At 34.2% G+C, this 25,011-nt stretch overlaps 1 protein-coding gene across 2 annotated transcripts in view; it reads right to left on the bottom strand.

The window, feature by feature from the left end:
* The window catches only part of LOC136036429 (serine/threonine-protein kinase sel-5-like), a 164,929-nt gene extending 147,324 nt beyond the window's left edge, over positions 1-17,605 (bottom strand). Inside the window, exons 1-3 of one of the 2 annotated variants that reach the window (XM_065718661.1) lie at positions 17,547-17,605; positions 9,424-9,571; positions 1,968-2,086 (exon numbers count right to left, since the gene is read on the bottom strand). In XM_065718661.1, coding sequence (XP_065574733.1) covers positions 1,968-2,086; positions 9,424-9,559 — 255 coding nt within the window. In that variant the 5' untranslated portion in view covers positions 9,560-9,571; positions 17,547-17,605. Of the gene's footprint in view, positions 1-1,967; positions 2,087-9,423; positions 9,572-17,495; positions 17,518-17,546 lie in introns of those variants that run through there. The other variant, XM_065718662.1, reaches the window with a different exon arrangement.
* Between the last annotated feature and the right edge of the window lie 7,406 nt (positions 17,606-25,011).

Raw genomic sequence — 25,011 nt, 5'->3', positions numbered from 1 at the left:
AGGCAAAGTATTAGTTGTTCGGTTTCGTTTCTGTCAAGACGAGTACCAAATTGAAGTATCCCGACCAGGATCGGGGCTTGGATGCACACCCCCCCCCTGAAATTCTAAATTTTCCCCAATTTCACGGAACATCGTATTAAAAATATGAAACTTGTTTGTCATGCATTTATCTCCATGCATCTTTTCTTAAGACATGTTAAAAAAAAATTTTAGAAAAAATAATACCAAAAACTGGTATTCCTTTTCAGAAATTCAAAAAGAAAAAAAAAGAAAGAATACAAAAAGCCAAAGTATTAGTTTCTTCATTTTTGTTTCTGTCTTTACATAATTTGAGTAACTGTATTGGACTAAATTCACCTTAAAATAATGCTAAGAGATATATGTCAAGAGATACCTCATACCAGGAGAGTAAAGCCCCAACCCATTGATGCCTCAGCTATATGTTAAAGCCTCAGCCTAAATCAATCAAGACCTCAGTCTGTATGTTCATTTCCAGGAAGGCTAAAGCAGTATAGAACCTCAAACACGTTCACTTTCTCATTTTGTAACATCTAGAAAACTGACCCACTTGACTTTCGTACATCAAAATTTTGCATTTATGCCCAGTTGTAAATACAACTTCAATCATACAAAATTTAGGCAATGTCCTTGAGATTCGAGCTATAAGACTCTCAATTAAATCCGAATCTAAGGGCTAGCTTGCATAAAACAAAAGCATTCCCACGTAAATTACTGCATAACTCTAACAACTTTTAAGATGAAATACCCTTTGTTAAATTGTTAGTCCAGACCACACATTAAAAAATACAGATGTTCCAGAAAACTGACCTTTACGTCAAAATTTTGCATTTATACCGAGCTGTAAATACAACTTATTGGATACAATCCAAAAATACATTCCAGTTATTGGACTCTGAATTAAATTCAAACCTCACGTAACCTTGGTTCGAACCTTGGCTTTAGCATTAATGCAAAAGAAAAAAAAACTAAAAAAGGTAAAAACTACAAAAAAAACTACAAAGAAAATACTAAAAAACTAAAAAAGCTAAAAAAAAAGGTAAAAAACTAAAAACTAAAAAAGAAAAAAAAACTAAAAAAAATCATTTATACCATTTTAAAACTGACCTTTACGTCAAAATTTTGCATTTATACAAAGCTGTAAATACAACTTACAATCACTTGAAATTTTAGCAATGCCCATGACATTCGAGTTATTGGACCTCACGTAACTCCTAAAGATTTTAAGACGAGTTGGCTCTAACTTAAATTATTATCCCAAAACATATGTCACAAACAGGCAGGTGGTTCGAAAATAATGGCACTCTTGACTTCTATGTATTAAAATTTTGCATTTAAAACCAGGGTATATCCAACTTCAATTACTCAAAAATTTCGAGAATACCCTTGAAATTCGAGTTATCTTGCTCTTAACCAGCTAAAATCTAAGGACAAACATCCATAAGTAAAAACCATACCCACTCTTCAACTCTTCATAACTCTTACAATATCTAAGAGTGAATTGCGCTTTGCTAAATTGTTAGCCCAAAGCACACGCGTGAAAAAGCAGAAGGTCAAGAAAACTGGTATTTAAGCCAAAATTTTGCATTTATACCCAAGGAAAATATAACTTCTGGCATTCGGTCAAGTTGCAGGGTTCTCAAATAAATTCGATTCTGAGGGCGGAATTGCCCATTCTAAATTATTAGCCGAGAGAACACATCACAAAAAGGCAGATATTCCTGAAAGCTAACCCGGGCGTCAAAATTTTGCATTTATTTCCTGTTGCAAATAGTAATTCAATCACTCGAAATTTTGGCAATGCCCTTGAGATTCAACTTACTAGGCTCTGAATTAAATTCAAATCTAAGGGCTAGTCAATATAAAAAAAACATACCCTCTATTTGACTCCTCGTAATTTTCAAGTTGAAAATTGCCCATTTTTCAAAGACTTAAAAAGAAAGACTTACCACAATTTGAATTTCTCTTTTACAGACATTAAGGTCATGTTCATTGTTTACATACATCCTTTTCAAGGCATATCGTACACCATTTGATCCTTTTACAAGAAATACAATAGCGAATCCACCTAAAAATGAAAACAATGGAGATAGAAAACTAAGAAGAGGGTAAAATAATTGCAACTGTGAAGCCCATAACCCCTAATGGAAGAAGGAAAATATCAACTGAATATTACCCTTCTTACGGATTCTAGAAGCAACACTAAGATTTATGCTCCCTCTGAAATATGCGACTTTGCAAAAAGTCAACAGCGGGTACTTTCACCGAAAGGACAAAATACTTGTGTTTTTGACCTGTCCCTTCACCAGGTCAGAACTATGATAAGGGTTCTAGGTGTTAACCCCCCTCCCCAGAAAATACCCTCCATGGAAAATACCCCCCTCCCGTGGAATATAAGTCTTTCCAAATTTGACAATTCTATTTGACTTTTGTTTTTCCGTAGGGGGAAGAAATTTTGGTATTTGTGTATTATACGCCACTCAATCAAGTTTAAACTGTGGAAAACTCGAAAACACACCGGTTTTTTCGTTAGTTTCTTTCAGTTTAGCGCGAGACAAGACAAAGACAGGTGACAGAATAGACGAGAAATATATAATTTGGGCTATATATTTGTGCATGAGGGGGGGGGGGGTAAAATATTTAGACAGTTTGAAGTCAGGAAAAATTTCTTACTTGATAATGTGCAGAATAATTGTACCCAACACATTTTGCATGCAGACCCGCTATTTACCTCCCCCTTCCTAATGTGCAAATATATAGCCCAAATTTGCTTCTAAAGTAGCGAAGAAATCGGTTTTTCTCGAGTTTTACACATCGTAAACTTGGGTGAGTGGCGCATAATAAACAAGCACGAAAATTCCTTTCTCCTGCGGAAAATAAAAAAAACAAAATTCAAATTCTTTAATTTGGAAAGCCATATTTTCCATGGGGAGGGGGTTCCGAGTAAATGGGGGGATGCATTTTCCACAGGAGGGGGTATTTTCCGCGGGGGGGGTGGTATTTTCCACGTTGGGGGTATTTTCAGCGGGCTATTTTCCTCAGAGAGAGGGGGGTATTCTCCAGGGGGGGGGTAACCCCTGGCCACCTATGATTAGAGCTGTGGAGTCAGAGTTTTAGTCCATTTCGGCTCAATGGAGTCGAGTTAGAGTCGGCATATTGAAAATATCTGGAGTTGCATTCGGTTTTAACTTATAAATTCTAGTTAAATGAAGCTTTAAAAAAGGGTTGTGGGACCAAAGTCATGGAATTATAGTTTTAGCAAATGATTACTAAGTGGAGTCAGAGTTTGTATGCTGAAAATATTTGGAGTTAGAGTTGGAATCGGTTACAGCGTATTTCCAACTCCACGGCCCTGTTTACGGTGTTAATTAGAGTTTTATTTTGACAGCTATCTAATCTCGAATGGGGAATAGAATTTTTTTCCAACGATCTTCAGCTAATTTTCGTCGTATTTTTCGTTTAAAAAAGGTATAAAGCCAATTTGAAAATCTAGTTTGATAGATAGAAAATGCTGAATCTGAGCTGTCGAATGATGGCAAAAAATTTGTCTTGTGTTGAAAAATTTAAGACCAAATAACGGCAGAGAACATCTTACCTAAAACTTGATTGACTTAAACCTTAAAACTCAAGTATTCTGGACAACTCAAATGGCCAACACAGACTTCCCATATCAGTCAGGTTTTCTTAAGGTTCAGTTAGGTAAAGCTCCTAATGGAAGAAGATATAACCTCTTTATTGAACACTGCAGTTCTTATAGATTCTAAAGCAGCATTAAAAAAATAGAAATTCTGAATAACCTTGAATGGACAATCCAGATTCCCCCTCTCAGTAAGGTTTCCTTAAGGTTCAGTGAGGGAACGCTCATAGTAGAAGAAGAAACAATTTTTTTATAGAAAATCTTATAGATTCCAAAAGCAGCATTACAAAACATAAATTCTGAATAACTTCAAGGGACAATCTACGCTTCCTATCTCGGGAAGTTTTTCTTAAGGTTCAATAATATAAAGTTTACAGTAGGCTAAGCTACCTAATAAAAGAAGAAACAACCTTTTTACTGAACACTGCAGTTCTTACTGACTCTAAGAGCAGGGTTTAAGAACCAAACATTCTGAATAACTCAAATGGCAAATTCAAACTTCACATCTCAGTAAGGTTTCCTTAAGGTTCAGTGAGGTAAGGCTTAGCTTACAGTAAGGCTCCTAATAGAAGAAAAATAACCTCTTTACTGAACATTGCAGTTCTTACAGATTTTAAAATTAGCACTAAAAATTAAAATGCTGGATGACTCGAACAGTCAATTCCGGCTTCCCATCTGAGTAAGATTATCTCATGTCTTCATTCAGCACAACCTTCAGAAAGAAAAGGAAAAGATTTTTATAGAAAGAGGAAGCCTAGGTAAAACGGTTAACCTTCATAGGGAGGGGTCATTCCATGAATTGTCTCCCTAGAAAGTGCCCAAGAACCACATGGCTTAGAAGACATCTGAGAAAAAAAATCAGATTCATAAAAATTGAAATATCTTGCTCTCAAACTATCCCTTTTGAAATAATCACTGACTCCAAGACTTTAAGTCTATAAACTAATAATTTGACTAATAGTTAAACTAATAAATTAATAATAAATATATTAATGTCTAGCTTAGATTTTTGACTTTTCAACAACGTATAAACTTCTTTTCAATTCCTACTTGATAACAAGATGTTAAGGGTATATTCTTACATAATTTCACTCATTCAATCACTGCATTCTTTACTCAGTTTATTGCCAAATGGTGGTAATATTTGTCTTTTGCTGCAATAGTCAAGAAAGTTTAACTCTCTTGAGCTCCATGATAGTATATTCTTTTGCATATTTTTCAGGAGATTTTTCAGACACGTTCTTGATTTTCAAACTTGGCACCCGCTAAGTACAAAAAATGCATGACGGTACGAAGGGGTCTTTTTCCCTAAAATAGTGATTTCCCAGGTTTTACTAATTTTTAAGACGTACATAGTTGTTAAAATGTAAAAGATAGAGCTTTTTTATTTAAATGAAAATTGCATTGGTGTTCGAACCATTCAGAAGAAAAACTGCTGTAGGAGCAAGGAGTCTATTGTTGATTACACGTATTTTTTTTTTTTTTTTTGACAAAGAAGAAGGCTGTGTAATTTTTCATAAAATAAATTTAAATATTCAGTTTTTATTTTTACTGTCCTTGGTAGTTCAAAGTTTAACTTGAATATTCTTCATAATAAACAAAACTATATCTTTCATGGAAATTACAATTTCATATCAAATTGCAACTGCAATAATGCAAGGGTTCCACTGAATTTGTCCAAAGAGTCCCAATCCAGAGAACTGGCCTTCAAAGCAAAATTTTTTAAGCATCTGACCACCACCCCCCCTTGCTCTTCAACCACTTTGAAAAATCTTCTGATTCCATATCCTTCAAACACCAAACCTGTATTTTCTTATTTCTCAAACTGGTATTAGCACAAACATCCCAATATAACCTTTTCAATTGCATTTGCTCAAAATTTTGAGCTAATTTATTATTTGTAATTTCTTGTATAAGAAAAGATATGAAAGAATAGTCCCAAAGACCAGGCAAAAGGATCTCATCTCTGAAAAAAAAAGTGGTCTAAAAATGCACTTCCTTTAAGGCTGAAGAAACGCTATTCTCCAAATACCCCTTCCTCCGTCAGTATTCAGTTACCCCTCCCCCTCTTCATCCCAATTACTGGATACGTGCCCACCTATGTAATATTTAACACATCATTAAGATAAAAACTTTTTCCTTCATACTCCCTTCCAACTTTTACCTTTTTTCCAACTTCCTTAAATAAAGTCCTTGTTAATACAACTACATAATTTGAAAATAATTTATGGGCACACGTAAAAATATTAAAATTAACTACAAATATGTGTGTCCGATGGCAAAACGATGACTCTGGTCAAACATTTTCAGATCAATTGCTGGCAATTGGAAACGGAAAGCTCCCAGTAGACTCAATTTCAGGACGTATACAACTACCTGCTGATTTCTGTAATTTAGTGACGTCCAAAAATGAATTGATTGAAAAAGTATTTCCGAATATTCTACAAAAATTATAAAAATAATAAATGGCTAAGTGAAAGAGCGATTCTCGCACCCAAAAATATAGACGTCCACGAAATCAACAATATTGTTTTGACCAAGATTCGAGACCAGGCAGTCCTTTACAAGTCAGTCGACACAGTTTTGGAACCAAATGAAGCGGTTAATTATCCATCTGAATTTTTAAATTCCATAGATCTTTCAGGGTTTCCACCACACGTGCTACAACTAAAAATAGGCGTACCAATAATACTTTTAAGAAATATAAACCCACAAAAGCTTTGCAATGGCACTCGACTTGCCGTAAAAAAAACAATGGAAAACCTAATAGAGGCCACAATCTTGACAGGGCCTTTTGAGGGTGAGGCTGTTCTTATTCCTCGCATTCCCATGATTCCAACGGATCTGCTTTTTCAATTTAAAAGATTGCAATTCCCAATTCGATTAGCATTTGCAATCACCATTAACAAAGCTCAAGGTCAATCATTAGAAAAATGTGGTATAGATCTTAATACTGATTGTTTTTCCCATGGACAATTGTACGTTGCATGTTCGAAGGTCGGTAAACCTGACAATTTATTTATATGCAGCGACAATTGGACAGCGAAGAATGTTGTATATTCACAAGTTTTACGCAGTTAATTTGTATTGCATCTATCTATCTATCTATCTATATAAAAACGAGTTGTGTGTATGCATGTTTGTTTGTTTGTAAAAAGAGCGTTTGCATATGACGTCATTATTAGTACATACGGCTTTGTATATGCACAGACAATGGGAAAGCCAAGAATGTTGTATATTCGCAATTTTTACGTAGTTTGAAACACATATATAAATCTATCTATATTCACAGGTGGGACACAGGGACACAACTACAATGGCGCGTAACTAATATGGCGCGTAACGACTTACGCGCGCGGGGGGGGCTTGGGGGGGCGCGAAGCGCCCCACCAACTAGGTGTTGGGGTGGCGCGAAGCGCCACCCCAACAGCTAGCCAGAGACAAAAAGACACATGAGTCGCCTTTACTTCCATTTCAAAAAATATACTTTAGCTCCATTGGTTTATTTTCATATAACTAAGTTGTTATACTTCTATTGACTTTAGTCACACGTCAAAACAAAGAAGCATTCTAAACTTGAATAGAAAAAAACTTTTTAGTAATATTTTTACATTGGTGTTATAAGTGATACATTTGTACAGGAAACAATTACATCTATATATATAAAAATAAGTTGTCTGTCTGTCTGTCTGTCGAGTGACGTCATGTTTGTGTGTCGACTGACGTCATTATAAGGATTGAGCTGTATGTCGTCATGAAGTTGTTTGTCGACTGACGTCATGTTTGTCAACTGATGAAATTACAGACCGGGACACCGGGACACAAATGACGACCGGGACACCGGGAATATAAATGACGACCGGGACACTCAAAGAGAAATTACAGACTGAAACACCGGGACACAAATCACGACCGGGACACAGGGAATATAAATGACGACCGGGACACAGGGACACAACTACAACGGGGACGCCGAGGGCACAGGGGGATATATAAATGACGTCCGGGACACAGGGATTGTTCGAAGAGAAATTACAGACCGGGACACCGGGATACAAATGACGACCGGGACACAGGGAATATAAATGACGACCAGGACACTCAAAGAGAAATTACAAACTGGGACACCGGGACACAAATGACGACCGGGACACAGGGAATATAAATGACGACCGGGACACAGGGAATGTTCGATTAGCAATTACCATTAACAAAGCTTAAGGGCAATCATTAGAATAATGAGGTATAGATCTGAATACGGATTGTTTTTCCCATGGACAATTATATGTTGCATGTTCAAGAGTCAGTAAACCTGACAATCTATTTATATGCACAGACAATGGGACAGCGAAGAATGTTGCATATTCGCAAGTTTTACGTAGTTAAAAACATATATATATATATATATATATATATATATATATATATATATATATATATATCTCTATTCACAGGTGGGACACAGGGACACAACTACAATGGCGCGTAACGACTTACGTGCGCGGGGGGCTTGGGGGGGGGCGAAGCGCCCCCACCAACTAGGTGTTGGGGTGGAGCGAAGGGCCACCCCAACAGCTAGTACTTGAATGAAAATACAATTTCGTAAAGAACTGGTTTATTCTTCCTTGATTTATTTTTGAAAAGAATTTAATCTAAATATTTTGTTCATTTAATCAAAGATTAAAAAAATTTAAAGATTAAAAATAAAAAAGGGTAAAGTAAATATTTTTTATTTAATTTATTTAATTAATTACTTTAAATGAAGTTTTTATTTAATATTCAATTCGAAATTTATATGAATCTAAATTAATTTCGAACGTAAATTAAGTGAATTTATACTTAAATTAATTTGAACATTCTTCCACAGAGTTATTACTACCCCCCTTCCCTCTCCACTAGCTTCCAATAAGGATAAAACTAACTCATAAATAAGAAGGAATATAGAACAAAAATAATTATTACAAAGTTTGTATACCAGTATCAAGGTTCCAGACAGTCATATATCTCAAAACTGTGCATATTGTTGTCAAAATAAAGTCAAATATACAAATAAGAAATTACAATAAAAAACCAGATTGCAAAATCATAATATTGTCAAGTCAAGTAATCTTCTTTTCCTTTATTTTAAGTACCAGGGAAATTGAAAGTAACATTTTGAAAGTTTGAGTTTGTTAAGTAGAAACTTAGGACCTTATATAAATAAGATTAAAATAAATTTAAATTAATAAATTTAATAGTTTATAAAATAAATATTCATAAAACAATAAATATTTTATAAAATAAATATTATATCATATGAAATAAATATAAAAGAAATATTTTATAAAATAAAATAATTTAATAATTTAGATTAAAATTAATAAAATTTTTATTAAAATAAAAAAGATTAAAATATTAAAATAAGAAAAATCAGAAATTTAATGTTAATGGAGAGGACCTCCATATGCAGTTGAGTCTGTGATTTTTATATGGCAGCGTGATTGTTGATTGCTAATTCTAATATCATACAGAACAATACAGGCAGTGCGATTCTTTAAGAATTCCAGAAACAGAGAAGAAAATTTGTTATAACAAACAAATAACAACTACAGTTCAACAGCCATCCCAAGAAGTAAAAGCCTGTCAAAGGGGATGGCAAAAAAAACAATGAAACAAAACAAAACTAAAAGCCAGTTTACAACACAATACCTAATCAGCATCATAGACCTTATAATGAACAAGGGTTGCTCATTAAACTCAAGCCCAATAAATAATGGAATATGTTATACCTTCTGCAATAACATCTTCAACAACAACATTATGTTTTCCTATCTTGAAAGGCTTTCCAATTAAGCTCTGTCCTTTTGCTTCTTTCTCTTTCACGGGTTCGCCTTTGGCTTCATTTCTTCCAAATATTTTCCTCATTATAGTTTGAACCTGTAAATAAAAAATAGATCACTTGTGATCTTAGATCTTGACAACCCAATACATATATAAAGATGAATCATCCTGCTAAGATCAGTCAAACGACCCCTTCCTTAAGGATGTCTTGGCATATTAGCTTAAAGCAGTGGTATTCAAACTTTTTTGGCCCACAGACCCCTTTTTATAGTCAAAATTTTCACATGGACACCGGTAAAAAAAAACTACACAACTGCATAATAGAAAGAAAAAAATTTAAGTTTGATGTCTTGAATGGTAAATGGTGATGTAAAAATAAAATATAAATAAAACATTTTGTTGACGAAGTATTGAAGAAATTACAATTTTTGATTTAAAGTACAAAAACAAAAATAATGACTAGGGTGAACCTGATGGAATGTTATGAATGTATTCATGCCTAGTTTAATGATTGTAAGCAGCAACGACAAATCCCCAAGGGTAGTAATTTCTGGTAGTTTCTTTCTTTACAGTTCATAGTGGCCCTAAATCCACATTCTTTTAAAAGGAAAGGCGGGAAAGCAAGCAACAGCCTTTGTAAAGAACCGACAATGCCAGATATAAAATTGGGATTTATTTTGAAACCAGAAATCGTTGTATCATTGTTTAAGCATTGGTTTCAGCTCCACATATGTGGCTAATTACAAAAATTACTCAAAAATCAATATGTATTCAACCCCATTTGTCCTCTAAGTCTGACTACTTGCAAAACAGTTCACAACCTTGTTGGGAATATCCAAGTGAAGTATGTATTCAAATCTTTGGTTAAGGTGTGAATGGAGTCCTGTTAAATTTTGACAATAAGCAAGCAAATCTTCAACTCTATTTTGTAATTTTCAAAGATATTGAATCTGGCAAATAGCTTGCGATGTCAGTGTATAAGCGATGCCTTTTTTGTAAGATAATTAGATTGTGTTGCAAATCTTTGTCTTTACTCTCCAAAAATTCTAACACTGAATCAAACAGTGAACAGAGGCAATCAAAACATGCATTATTGAATAACCAGCATATTTCTGTGTTAAGGCCTGTTACTGAAGATATTGAGACACTTAAAGAGCCAATTACTCGCCTACAGTATAGCATTGAGGTATCAAATCGCTCAGAGCTCCTTGACACACTTAGCTGCCACTTCTGCTGAAGTGGCAGCAGAAGTGTGCCACCTCTGCCACTCTAGCTTCTAAAGAAAACTAGCCCGTCTGTTCCTCCAAATGATTATCTCAGCCAATCTAGAGGTCAAAGACTTGAATTAGACGTTCCTACAAATGAGCTTTTCCACCCCACAGATATCAAAATTGCAGTTATAAGGCTCAAGAATAGTAAAGCTGCTGGTATCTCTGGCTTAAGCTTTGAATTGCTGAAATATGAAGGTGCTACAATTCTCCTGTTCCTCCATGTCCTGTTCTCCATAATCTGGCAAACTGAGATAACTCCTGAAGATTGGCTGGGAGGGTGTCATTGTCCCCTATGGAAGAGGAAAGGCTCTAGAAGTGAATGCTCTAATTATTTGAATTAGTTAAGTGGAATATGGCAAATTTTGAAAACCAATTATGCATTTTGTTACTCGCCATTGCACAGATTCCAGAATTGATTTACCAAGCTTGTTAACTTGAGTGACATGGACATCCCCAATTCTAATTTGATTGGATAGGCCATTTTTTTAGCTTAGTAGTCACAGCAGGGGATCTACTTCAGAATGTTCCCTATATTATACAAAGACTTTGGTTGGCTTTGGCTAGTGCAGACTGTGTGTAGGTTGAGTTTTAGCCAATCATTAACCATATCTCCCAGATCTTTTTGGCAATGGTTGTTAGAGCTGTTGCTGGATTCCATAAAGTACTGGCTCTATGGGTTGTTTGCTCCAAAGCATATGACCTTGCAGTTATGGATATAAAATCCTAGTTGCCAGGTTTTCGCCCACATTGAGATCCACATTGAGAATCATCCACATATGGGTAAATCCTATTATTTATAATTGAAAAGGCATCATTGATATAGATGATGAATATAGTTGGGTCATAAACCATTAAATCAGGAGTTAAGCAGGATTGTATTCTATCCCCCTTTATTGTATATGGGAGAGTTCTATCCCCCTTTATTGCTCTATCCATCATTTTGATGGACTTTGTCTTAAGGAGCACAGGAAAGGCAATGGGAGACCATGGAATAAAATGGGGAGGAAAAACTCTCCTGGACTTCAATTATGCTGATGAATAAGAATCCTAGATGAAAGTGTGAGCCAAATGAATGAACTTTTAGAGGTTTTGCAAGTTCAGGGTGCTAGAACAGGTTTAAAAATTAACGCCAAGAAGACTAAGTCATTAAGCCTAGGAATAAGTGAAGACGAAAAGCTGACATTTGGTAACAAAATGATTGATCAGGTGGGTGGCTTCATTTACCTTGGTAGTATTATTAGTAAAGATGGTGGGGGTAGTAAAGATGTTAAAAATAGAATAGCCAAGACTCAGGGTGTTTTTTCACAGTTAAAGAAAGTTTGGAAGAATAGGAAGATAAGCCTACAAACCAAGATTAGAATATTGGAAGGTACAGTGACAACAGTGGTCAAATATGGCTTTGAAGCATGGGCACTCCAAAAAGCAGATAAAGATTTACAAAGATCATATGTCTGAGATGCTTATTATAGATGCTTATACAGAAATTACTCTGTATATGAAAGGGGTTTGTCCTCCTCAACGCCCCGCTTTTTACGCTAAAGTTTGACACTTTCTGTTACCTTTACTTTTTAAAACAGTAAAAAACTTTAGCGTAAAGAGCGGGGTGTTGAGGAGGAAAAGGCCCTTTCATATACAGAGTAATTTCTGTTCATTTTAAGTTTTAATGTTGCTCCTTACTTTCAGTTAAAAACACTTGTTTTTTTTATTTAATTTATACCATAGTTTTATAAATATATATTTAAAATTATCAAAATAAACCAAAAATAAGCCCTTAATAAACATTAATTACAACACAACTATCCAGGAAAGAAGTTTTACAAAGGAAAGTAAATGACCATATTAAACTTAAGACAAGCTTCAACACATTCCTATAATATTTAAAGTTCAATGTTTTGTGAGAAACCAGGAGAGGAAAATATATAGTTAATGAAAAAAATCAAATAGTTGAGAAAATGAGAATTTTGTCAGTCAGTAGCAAAATATGAAGACGAAAATCAAGCAAATATTTCGACAAGGACCTCTGAATAATGGAAGTGTTTTCAAACAAAGTGAAGTGGTGAGGGTTATTGTGCACGTGTTGGGCCAAGGCAGAATCAAAATTATCGGGCCTTTGGTGCAAACTATGACTTCGTTGATTGAATATTTGTGTTTCAACAATCCCTTCTCCCAATTGTTGGCGTTTTACCAATATAGAAGATTTAGAAATGTGACACACCCCTTAAATTTTGAAAACTGGTATTTTTCACATTTCTATATCTCTTTCATAGGGTGGTATCCAGGAAATTTCCAAGGGGGAAGGGGTATTAATGATTTTTTTTAAGGAATCTTTATAAAACAGAAACTATGAAACGCATGAAAGACTTGTTTATATTCGTTTTGCTACGTTTTTACGAGTTGGAGAAAGGTTTCAGACCTTTTAAAGGGCACATACCCTTTAGCCCTCCTGGATACGGCTTGTTTTTTCCTAGCCTATTTGAATTTAACAAGAAAAGATTGTATTAATTTTCTCACAACCGCCCACATATTTACATTCTCATTAAAACAAACAGTCTTCTCAATATTTGAACTCCACATTAATTACTCTTTTAAATACCGGATGACACATGGAAAGGTAATTACAAGTGACATAACAATTCCCCCGGAAGCCAGAACAGCTTTCCGGGATCTGAAAGGAGCTTTTGATGAAGTTATACGGTAATTTAGCATTCTTGTTTTTAATATATTTGTGGAAAATTTATAATGACAGAAATGTCATTAAAGACTGCTTACAAATCCATAAGTTGTTCATAAGTCTTCTTTGTGTTTGTTGAGTTGAGAGATCCCATCTAAGACAGTGTCAAATAACACAATTTAGGAGGTGTAAAATGCATTTTGAAAATATAGTGGGGGGGGGGTTGTCGTTCTTTTTCAAAGAAAACACAAATAAAGGCATTTTCAATGAAAATATAAAAAAAAAATCTAGAGGGGGATTATGGGGCGGTTCCAAGAATATGCGGGGCAAGTTTAAACTGCTGGGAAGAATAAATCATTATTAAAGTTTCATTTATTCAAAAGTTTCATTTATCCAAACAACACTTGCAATATAAATAGTTGATTTATCAAAATATAATCCTTGACAAGCCTCCCGTCTTGATTTTTCATTTCATCAAAATATCTCTTTCTCTTTTATTTCTGCTATCAACTTGAATCAACTTCTTCCAATGGTAAATCAATTAACTGTTTAAAACCTCAAACATGTCACTCCTCTGTTACTCACATAAACTTCCTCAAATTTATCATCCAAATATGCAGGGCAAGTTTAAACTGCTGGGAAGAATAAATCATTATTCAAAGTTTCATTTATTCAAAAAAAAATGTATTGTTTCCACTTTTTGTTGAAATTATACCCATTTTCTCTCTCTAGTATTTATAAGATTATGCTATATTTCAATGTCTGGACTCCAATTATATTTTAGCCTGATGAAGGGTTATAAAGCTCCGATATGAAATTCATGAAATAATGCATTCTCAATCTGACCGAATATTTTTTTTTGAAATAATACTCTGCAAGATATCCTTCCATATGTTCTTCTCTTCTACCATAAGTGGGGATGTTATCTCTCACTTCCCTCCATGTCCGTTCTATATTTTGGGTATGGGCTCCTGTTGTAGGGTCAACAAAATTTAGGCTGTGATTGACACGCAAATGCTGAAAGCCATGGTGGTTAGAAATTAGATCCTGCTATCTTTATGTTTCTCTGACTCTTAAAGCTCATGGGACACAGGGAAATACATTTTGCTACTTCCCTAATTTCCACAAATTGGGTTTTTTTTTTCAATGAAAAGCGGTTTTATTTTACATTTATCAGATAAACATCAATATTTTCATTGAAAATGCCTTTATTTGTGTTTTCTTTGAAAAAGAACAACAAATCCCCCCCACCATATTTTCAAAACGCATTTTACACCTCCTAAATTGTGTTATTTGTCACTGTCTTAGATGGGATCTCTCAACTCAACAAACACAAAGAAGACTTATGAACAACTTACATATTTGTAAGCAGTCTTTAATGATATTTCCGTCATTATAAATTTTCCACAAATATATTAAAAATAAGAATGCTAAATTACCTTATAACTTCATCAAAAGCTCCTTTCAGATCCCGGACAGCTGTTCTGGCTTCCAGGGGAATTGTTATGTCACTTGTAATTACATTTCCATGTGTCATCCGGTATTTAAAAGAGTAATTAATGTGGAGTTCAAATATTGAGAAGACTGTTTGTTTTAATGAGAATGTAAATATGTGGGCGGTTGTGAGAAAATTAATACAATCTTTTCTTGTTAAATTCAAATAGGCTAGGAAAAAACAAGCCGTATCCAGGAGGGCTAAAGGGTATGTACCCCGCATCTGAAACCTTTCTCTGACTCGTAAAAACGTAGCAAAATGAATATAAACAAGTCTTTCATGCATTTCATAGTTTTTGTTTTATAAAGATTCCTAAAAAAATCATTAATACCCCTTCCCCCTTGGAAATTTCCTGGATACCACCCTATGAAAGAGATTTAGAAATGTGAAAAATACCAGTTTTCAAAATTTAAGGGGTGTGTAATATTTCTAAATCTTCTATATTGGTAAAACGCCAACAATTGGGAGAAGGGATTGTTGAAACACAAATATTCAATCAATGAAGTCATAGTTTGCACCAAAGGCCCAAGAATTTTGATTCTGCCTTGGCCCAACACATGCACAATAACCCTCACCACTTCATTTTGTTTGAAAACACTTCCATTATTCAGAGGTCCTTGTCAAAATATTTGCTTGATTTTCGTCTTCATATTTTGCTACTGGCTGACAAAATTCTCATTTTCTCAACTATTTGATTTTTTTCATTAATTATATATTTTCCTTTCCTGGTTCTCACAAAACATTGAGCTTTAAATATTATAGGAATGTGTTGAAGAAGCTTGTCCTAAGTTTAATATGGTCCTTTACTTTCCTTTGTAAAACTTCTTTCCTGGATAGTTGTGTTGTAATTAATGTTTATTAAGGGCTTATTTTTGGTTTATTTTGATAATTTTAAATATATATTTACAAAACTATGGTATAAATTAAATAAAAAAAACAAGCGTTTTTAACTGAAAGTAAGGAGCAACATTAAAACTTAAAATGAACAGAAATTACTCTGTATATGAAAGGGCCTTTTCCTCCTCAACACCCTGCTCTTTACACTAAAGTTTTTTACTGTTTTAAAAAGTAAAGTTAACAGAAAGTGTCAAACTTTAGCGTAAAAAGCGGGGTGTTGAGGAGGAAAAACCCCTTTCATATACAGAGTAATTTCTGTATAAGCATCTATATTAAGCATCTCAGACATATGATCTTTCTATATATCAAGTTTCATTAAGATCTGACCACCCATTTCAAAGATAAATATACCTCACTTTTCATGTCTTCCAAGATTTCTGGTTTCCCTATCCAACTCCCCTTAATGTCACTGGATCTGGTTGGGATTTAAAATAAGAGCTCTGAAGCACAAGATCCTTCTAAATATCAAACTTCATTAAGATCTGATCACCCATTCGTAAGTTACAAATACATCTTTCTAATTTTTTTAAAATTAACCCTCCCCCCCCAAAAAAAAAAACTCAACCAAAGAGAGCATATCCATTACAGTTATGTCAATCATGTATTTAGGACTTGTGCTTATTTTTCCCACTAAATTTCTGTTTTGCCTCTCTTCAGGTTTCTAAGAATCATTATTGGGCCTTCTTGAAGAAATTGACTTTCTCTACACTGTTATGATTTAAAAAATAAATTTTATTGACATACATATAACATAAACCTTACCCAATTATAGCAATGAATCATAATTTTAAGTGAGAAGCCCCTTAAAAGTTCAAAGTTTTATCTGTATTACCCCTGTCAAAAGCCCATAAGAGTTTCAGACAGGGAATGTGTTTAAATGCCTGCATTCCATTTTTAACTATACCATAAAAGGTAATAATTGTTTTTCAATGCAGGTGAGCTAATTATGGAATATAGTAGCTTAAAAAACAGTGAAAAGTTGAATTTTTCTAAGGTAAGCAAGGATTTACACTTTTAATAGTAATATAGGATCAAATTTGACCTAAATATAAGTTGTAATGCACAAAAAACTGCATTATATAGAGGAGGGAGGAAGGGGAATAGTTAGGGATCTCAAAATAACTTCCAGGATATACTTTAGCCTGTAGACACATCCCTGAAAGTTTCAATTCTCTAGCCCAACAACTTTCCAAGATAGCAAGAAGTCAATGGACTAGAATTTTACCAAAAAAAAAACCTCTGTAAATTGTGAAAAAAGTTCTCTCTTCAAATGCAGGTTTGACCCCTCAAATTCTTCACCCTTTTCTATTGAATTTTTTGTTATTACTCCAATTTTCTTATTTTTGATGTAGAGATTATGCTTCTTTTCTCTGTGGTGTTCCTAAACATACCATACCTGACAATCTACTTAGTTATCAGTTCAAAACCCTCTTTTTGAGTGTAGGCTAGACTAGTTGTAGCCTATTTTAAATCCAGAGCACTATGAAAATCCCAATTGCTGTGGAACAGAGTTTACAAAATTTGGATTATCATCAGAACAGCAAGTCTAAAATACAGATTTGTCACTGGAAAAGGTATAGGCTATGGTTGCTTTTCTGACAATGCAATGACTTGGTTGATTAAATCAATAACCAATACATATTTAAATACATTTTTTCAGCTAAAGCGCTTTACTTTTATTCATACTTTTGCTTTGAAAGGATTCAAGGACGTAACTCTAACTGAAATGTATTTTACCTATATTTACAAAATTCAATCAAATGTTGACATCTTCTATCTGATAAGATAAAGTAGCTACATATGAAATTAAGGGAAACAAAATACGTAGAGAGCGCTTTAAGATAGAAGACCATAGAAAACATCCAACGAATTCTATTGAATTTTCGAGAAATTTTTATTAGCCCAATAACAGTGGTGTCATTAAGGGGGGGCTAGGGCATTTCACCCTTAATAACTTGCAAAAATATAATTTATTGCCGAACTTTAAAACTGTAGGTCGCTTTGAGTGTCAAAGTTGTTCTTTATTTTGAGTAAATATTTTTTCTAATTACTCCATGATCATTTTTAACATAAGGAAATCGAGAAAAATAGTGGTCCAGCACTTGCACACTAGTATTTTTCGAAATATAATGCATTTGAAACTTTATCATCAAGTAAAAATGTCAGCCTAGTTATTGGCAAAATTGAAAAATGTTTTATACTTGTTATTTCACCATATTTGCTCAGGTCAATTTTTTCCCTGATATTTAAGGTGCTTTTACTTCCTAAAATCTATCAGTTCGAGATTAGATGTTCTTGTTTCAAATCCTTCAGAAGTGGAATTTAATATACCTTCTATATCCGCAAATAGAGCAGAAATGGAATTAGTGAAGAACAAGGAGGTAGATAAATGGTGAATATAATTCCCTGAAAAAAAACAAGTCTTAGAGATTTTTTACAATAATACTCGCAGTATAAATACATAGGACAAATCAGTTGTAGTTTGGTCAAGGCATATGATAAAGGGGAATCCGTTATATGAATCATTTAATTGTATTAATTTTCATTTCCAATATTTATTTGAAACTCCAATTCTCTTATTAGTCATTAAAATGCCTAATAAGCACTGATAACATCCTATTCATTGCGTTTCGGATTCACAAACTAGCCCACAAATGTAGTACTGCTTCTATGTACAATAAAATACTGATTTCCCGCTTTTTTCGCTCTTCTAAATATTTCTTTTAACCAGCCCCCTAAAAAAGAACGGACATAAATGTGCTAATAATCATGACTGAAATTATTCGCATTATAGACAAAGCCAGTGCTATTTGTGGAAAATTTATATCTGCATCATTATTCTGGACGAAGTGTTTGCTGAGAATAGAATAAAGGCAATTTAAACAAAATATGCATATTTTTATCATAATTCAGATATTTAGTCGGCATGTACAAGCAGTACCAGCCCATTCTCTTTTTCTCTTGTTATCAGTTTTTTCATAAAGCATTAGGAGACCATGTTTTGCTTGTGAAGGGAATTATAGACGCAAAAACGATATTCAGTGAAACCCCCTCTGGAAACGCAGAATTTGTTTGCTTTTTAACGAAGATACAAAGGGGAACCTGATTTCCAAACCCTAGGAGTCAATTTCCCTTTCAATTGCCATCCTCGACAATTTTGTTCAATTTTAGGTCTCTGCCATAATGATGCCAGGAATTATTCAGAATTTTTAGATATTCTTTTTCAAACTAAGCTTAACTGAGAAGCTAATAATTCTAACTTGATTTTTCGAATACTTTCAAGTTTAAAATACGGTCGCTATTTAAATGTTGGGAATATGTCATCATATAATGCTTCACAATTTGTGGTATCACTTTGACTTATCCTGTATTTTTATTTAGACAGGGCTATTCCACTGCCTCAGTTTCAGCTTTGGCCTGCTGATATCAATGCTATTTATCAATGTAAATCATGAACCCACATACAAATCAATTTAAAAAAAAAACTAAATAATATTTCAATAAATCACGTATACTTATCATGTTTATTTATAATGACGTATATTTAAGAATCACGTAAGTTTAGTAGAACCGAAAAAAGTAGGAAACTCCGCATGATCATCAGTGATTGGGCTTATAAAAAAACACGATCGTATTAATCACTTCTAGCAGGTTATGCAAGTAAAGACCTTTCTTTTCACCTTGAGTACTTTATAGCCACCATTGTTTAGGTGCCTTCGATTTAGCTTAAAATCCCATTCTACTCAAATATACACAATTTTTCTCTTTCATGCAAGCACTTATTACAAATTTTCATTTTTCCATCTTAAGTTTTGTGCACTTAACAAAAACGCAATTCGAAAAAAAGAAAAAGAATACTAATTAATTACCAGAAGGTTTCAGATATACCAAAAGTTTAGCTCAATATTAATGGAGTAAACATTAATTTGAAAATCTGTAGAGAAAGAACAAGACCCTTTTGTCGATGATCATGTGGAGTTTCTTACTCTTTTCGGTTCTTTTGCAGCCATTGTGGTAACCTTGGTGGTCAACTCCAAAATACTATAAAATTTCTCATTTGAACACAATTTTATAGTGTTTTGCATGATGTTGTAAAAGACTGAGCTGTGACAAAAAACATCTTTTTTATAAACCTGTAAGACACGAAAACACTTTTTAGACAAAGATGTAACACTTTCATGGGAAAGATTATGGCAACACTGGCAAGAGGCCTTCAGCCCAGGTGACAATGGAAGCCACATTTGTAACGTTTTGATTGCGTTTTAACCAACATTATTGACGCATCAGTCCCAAAATTATTACGTTTTCAGAAAAAAAATATTTTCCGTTTTTAAAGTAAATTTTTTTCCCCTGTCAACAGCTTAAAACTGAAAATATATAAAAATATATAAAAAAACATTGTGCTTACTTCTCATCAACAGCTGGTTCCGAATGCCGATAGCGTTAATAAAAAAACTGTTATCATAACATTGAATTCAGAAAAGTCCAAAAGCTAGGCTAGACAGTTATTAATAAACGGAATGGCAGAAAAGAACATTAAAGATCTAAGACCAAGGTTTTGCCTGCTTAAGGGCTGAATACTTCAACTAGATATTTGTGTGACGACCATTCTACTACTACTACTACTACTACTGCACTAGTAACTTACTGTAGTACTGAGCCTTCCAAGGCCAACACAGCTACGGACACTCCTCTTCTATCCCAATCTATTCAAAGCCTCCTTCTTTACACCCTCCCATGAAGTTAAATTGTCTTAATTCTTTCCTTACGATATCCTCCCATCCTATCTGAGGACTATAATTGGACTATATCGCGTAATAACCGTTATCGGTGCAGGTAAAGAGGGTGGTTAAGGACTGGAATCATGCATGATACGATTTTTTGGGGGGACCAAAGTCTCATATAAACCCTAACAGGGCACTGCTGCATCAATACTACATCCTAGGCAGCGCAATAACGTGGTCTACGTAAAGGGTAATTTGGGCACAATATATTATTTATTTTTATTTTCATTTTTTTTTGTTTATTTAGACCAAGGCGCTTCGCATGGAAGGAGTTACCATAGAAACTTCAAAAGAGGCTCATTCGATTGAGAAATGGATGGAATAGTACTGTTTCTAATGGTCGAAAGTGATTGAAGGGCAATTAGCTCTCTACCCACATAAATCATTTCCTAAAACACATCAAAAACAAAAAATTTAACATAGGCATTTTGTATAGCGTAGTTGAAAGGTCTTGTAATTATGTCTTTGAAGATTACCCCTCTAAGAGCCCTCAGGACAGGGGTTGTTAGTTATGTCCCGGGGGCATATAAGATTTTAATAGAAAGGGTGGTCACATAAACTTCGGAGGAGGCTCACTGGATTGCAAATTAGAAGTTATAGTGCCCCTTTAATGGTGGAAAGTGACTGGAAGGCAACCAGCCCCGTCCCCTCGCCCATCCCCAAGCACATCCAATCGAAATTTCGACAAAGCCATTTTATTAAGCCTATTTGAAAGGCTCAGTAATTATGTCTTTTGGGATGACAACCCCCCACGGCCCTCAAAGGATGGGATATAAGTTATGTTTGTTGCCTATTATTTACATTTAAGTTGTTTATGGAAAGGACGATCGTATAAACGCCTGATGCTCTGATGCCCTTCAGTTGGGCATCAGAAGCTCGAGTGTACTTTTTAAGATCAAAAGCGATAGGAGGGCAACTAGCCCACTCCACGTCTTTTATCCCCAAATACATCTGATAGAAATTTTGAGATAGCCATTTTGTTCAGAATACTTTAAAGATCATATAAAAAGACCTTTGTGGTTAAAATAGGCCCTGAGAACCTAGACGCAAGGGTTGTAAGTTATACCCAGATGGCATATAAGGCTTTCGTGGTCGTATAAACTTTGTATAGGGCTCATTTGGTTGAAAATTGGAAGTCATATTGTTCTTTTTAAGAGTCAAAAGTGAATTGAGGGCAACCAGCCACCCCCCCCTTGCAGGACCGCCATTTTCAAAAAAATTCCAATCGAAATTTGAGAAGTCTATCTGTTTCAGCTTTGTTGAAAGATCCTATAATTATGCCTTTGGGGACGTCAACCTCCTCATAGTCTCCAGAACAAGGGCTGTGAATTAGGAAATTCGTTCACTGCTTGCATATAGTATATGTTATTGAGAAAGGTTTGCATGATTGACCTTTACTTTCCAAAAAGACAAAGAGCATTCAGGTGAGCCTTTCAGAATTAAATTGAGGGGAACGTTGAGCTAAATCAAAACATATTATGTGTAAACAAGCTGTAAAAGGCGTAACTAAGGAATGACTGAGTGCATTAATTTTGAACTTTCAGGAAATAATAATGGAGATGTTTAATTGACCAAAAGGTAATGATTGTTCACTACTACTACTGCTACAACTGCAACCACTACTGCTGCTACTACTACTACAACCACAGTACCACATTTCATATATTGAGGGGAATTCGAACTAAACCAAGCGACAATATGTGCATGCACATTGTCAAAAGAGCGTATTTCAGGAATGGATTTGAGTGTTAAGTTGGAACTTTCAGAAAATGCTTCAAGGGGAAGATCAACTAACCAAAAGACAATATGTGCATGCTACTACTATTGCCGCTACTACTTTTGCTGCTACTACTGCCACCTATACTACTAGTACAACTGCTGCTACTTCGACTACTACCTCTACTGCTACTACTTGTAAGGCTACGAGGATTAAAATGAAAATCACAAAAGTATATCAATACACAGGTCATAAAAAGGAAATATCAGTAATGTAATAGTAACGACTATTCGTATTAAGTTAAAAATTCCAGGACTTGATAAGAATGATGTTCAAATCACCAAAAGGCAATACATATACTATTAACGCTACCAATACAGTTTGCTGCAAATGGAGGTGGAACTTTTAGGGGACGTTTAGGGGAGTTTCAATTAAAAGAAAAAACCCTATACATTCAGGTTTTCTAAAGGGGTATAAGCAATACCATAGGAAGTGCGACTCTATAATAGCTAGAAATATTAAAACTTTTAAAGGGGCTAATTCGTAAGATTAACTATTTCAAGATAAAATGCTCTATTGCCCTTTTAAAGAGTATAAAGAAATCGGAGGGCAACCAGCTACCCCCCCTTCAAGCCGATTTATTTTCCAAACACACCCAATCAAAGTTTTGAGACAGCCATTTGATTGAGCATAGTACAACAGTCCAAAAGCTACGTTTCCAGGGATACTGAACATGTCAAACCTTCACAATTATGTAACTTACCGATTATGCTCTAAAACTAAACGTTGCTTTAAATCTACATCAAAAGGTACTGTGGGTATGTTTGCGAATAAGAAACCTCGGCATTATTTCGAGAACGACCGGATGTATGGGGCTACTAATAATACAATTTCTGCTCTTCTAATTTAAGTAAATCAAAAGAGTGTAAATGTATTCAGGTTGTCAATGAGCATAGATAGAATTTTTTTGAGAATGGCATTAAGTTTTGTTTTTCAGGTCAACTTGAAGAGGTATAAACTTAAATATTTGTGTCAGGATTAAAAATTGTTGAAAAAGTTTCTTCAACACACAAGTAGCAAGTCAAACCATGGTTTCTTGTAGAAAAACCCAGAACGATGTAATTTTTCCATGAAAAACACTATGTCATTCAAAAAAGAACATCAATTAACCAAAAATCGCCATCAATAGATAAACAAAACTGAAAACGAACAGAAATTACAACGAATAACCGAGTCAAACTGAACAGAAGTTACATTTTTATGCGTTTACATAATTCGTCTTAAGTGGCAACTCAGCAATAACAGCATTTTAACCCAAAGAAAATAATTTTTTGAAGGTAAAATTATGCAAATTTCTAAAGAAAATTTAGCCTACTTTAAGATTTACTATTTACTGGTTAAGGCATCAGCATCTGTATATTCCTTATATGTGTTCTTTGCAAACCCAGATATAGTCCTTAGGTCTATACAAGATTAAAAAAAGGGATTTTGGGGGCCAACAGTAAGCTTAGGTAAGAATCCCAGCAGCCTACTCAGAGTGACAAATCTTGGTCAAAATGCTTCTTTCATAATCATGTACAATAGGCTCCTAACCTTAGACATGATAGAGCCTACAGGTGTGTTGACTTCAAGTTGCTTGGTGCTGCAGTGAGTTGTTAGTAGACATAAAAATAAATTCATACTATTTTTGAGAAATGAAAATTTGGTCAATGTTCCTATTACCTGAACAATTGTTTTGGGTCATGAAAATATTGTTAATAGATGCATTTTGACTTTTAGAACATCTTTTCTCTCTTGCAAAACTACTGCAAACTTGCTGTTATGGAGTTATTATATATTTGCACATTAGAGGGGGGGGGGGGTAAAGAACAGCATATGTTGGTAAAATTCTAGTTAATTGACTTCTTGCTATCTTGGAAAGGGTTTAGGTTAGGAAAATGAAACTTTCAGGGATGGGTCTACAGGCTAAAGTATAGCCTGGGAAGGTATTTTAAAGTACCCACCTCCACTCCTTTTCCCTCTAGAGGGCCCTGAAATTTGCCTAGATGACAGATCTATACCTATTGAAATTTTGAAAAAAACAACATTTTACCTTTATTTTCAGTTACTAATTGCTTTTTCTCTGCCTTTAGTTCTGAAAATTCAATTCCTGTTATTAGAGTAGAATTTTGAGCCATATCAATATTTTTTTTTCGAAATTTAGGAAATGTATTTACATATCTTTAAAACCTTATAAAATGAAATTGAGCCAAGTTATGAAACTTAAAATAATTTTGTTGTACTTCAATTGAGCAGAAGATATATTTTGCAAGGTTTCACTTTTATAACACACACATTTTTAAAGGTCATCAAAGGTCAGGGCACTCTAGAGGGAGAAGCAGTAGAGGTAGTTGCTTCTAATTACCTTCCTGAGATATACTTTAGTCTGTAGATTCATTCCTGAAAGTTTCATTTTCCCAATCTAAACCCTTTCTGAGATAGCAAGAAGTCAATTAACTAGAATTTTACCCATATATTAAATACAACAATAGTTTACATATTTAATATATGCTCTGCTTTACCCCCACCCCCTAATGTGCAAATATATAGTGCAAATTTATTTCTAAACTATTACAGATTTGCAATTTCAAATATATGATCAATGGAACAGAAATGATTGCAATTCTATATGTGTAAATACAAGAATATTTGGGCAGGAATA

This window comes from Artemia franciscana, chromosome 15 (assembly GCF_032884065.1).
Source record: "Artemia franciscana chromosome 15, ASM3288406v1, whole genome shotgun sequence".
NCBI lineage: Eukaryota > Metazoa > Arthropoda > Branchiopoda > Anostraca > Artemiidae > Artemia > Artemia franciscana.
The sequence above is the reverse complement of the archived record's forward strand: the minus strand, read 5'-3'. Positions and strand labels throughout refer to the sequence as shown.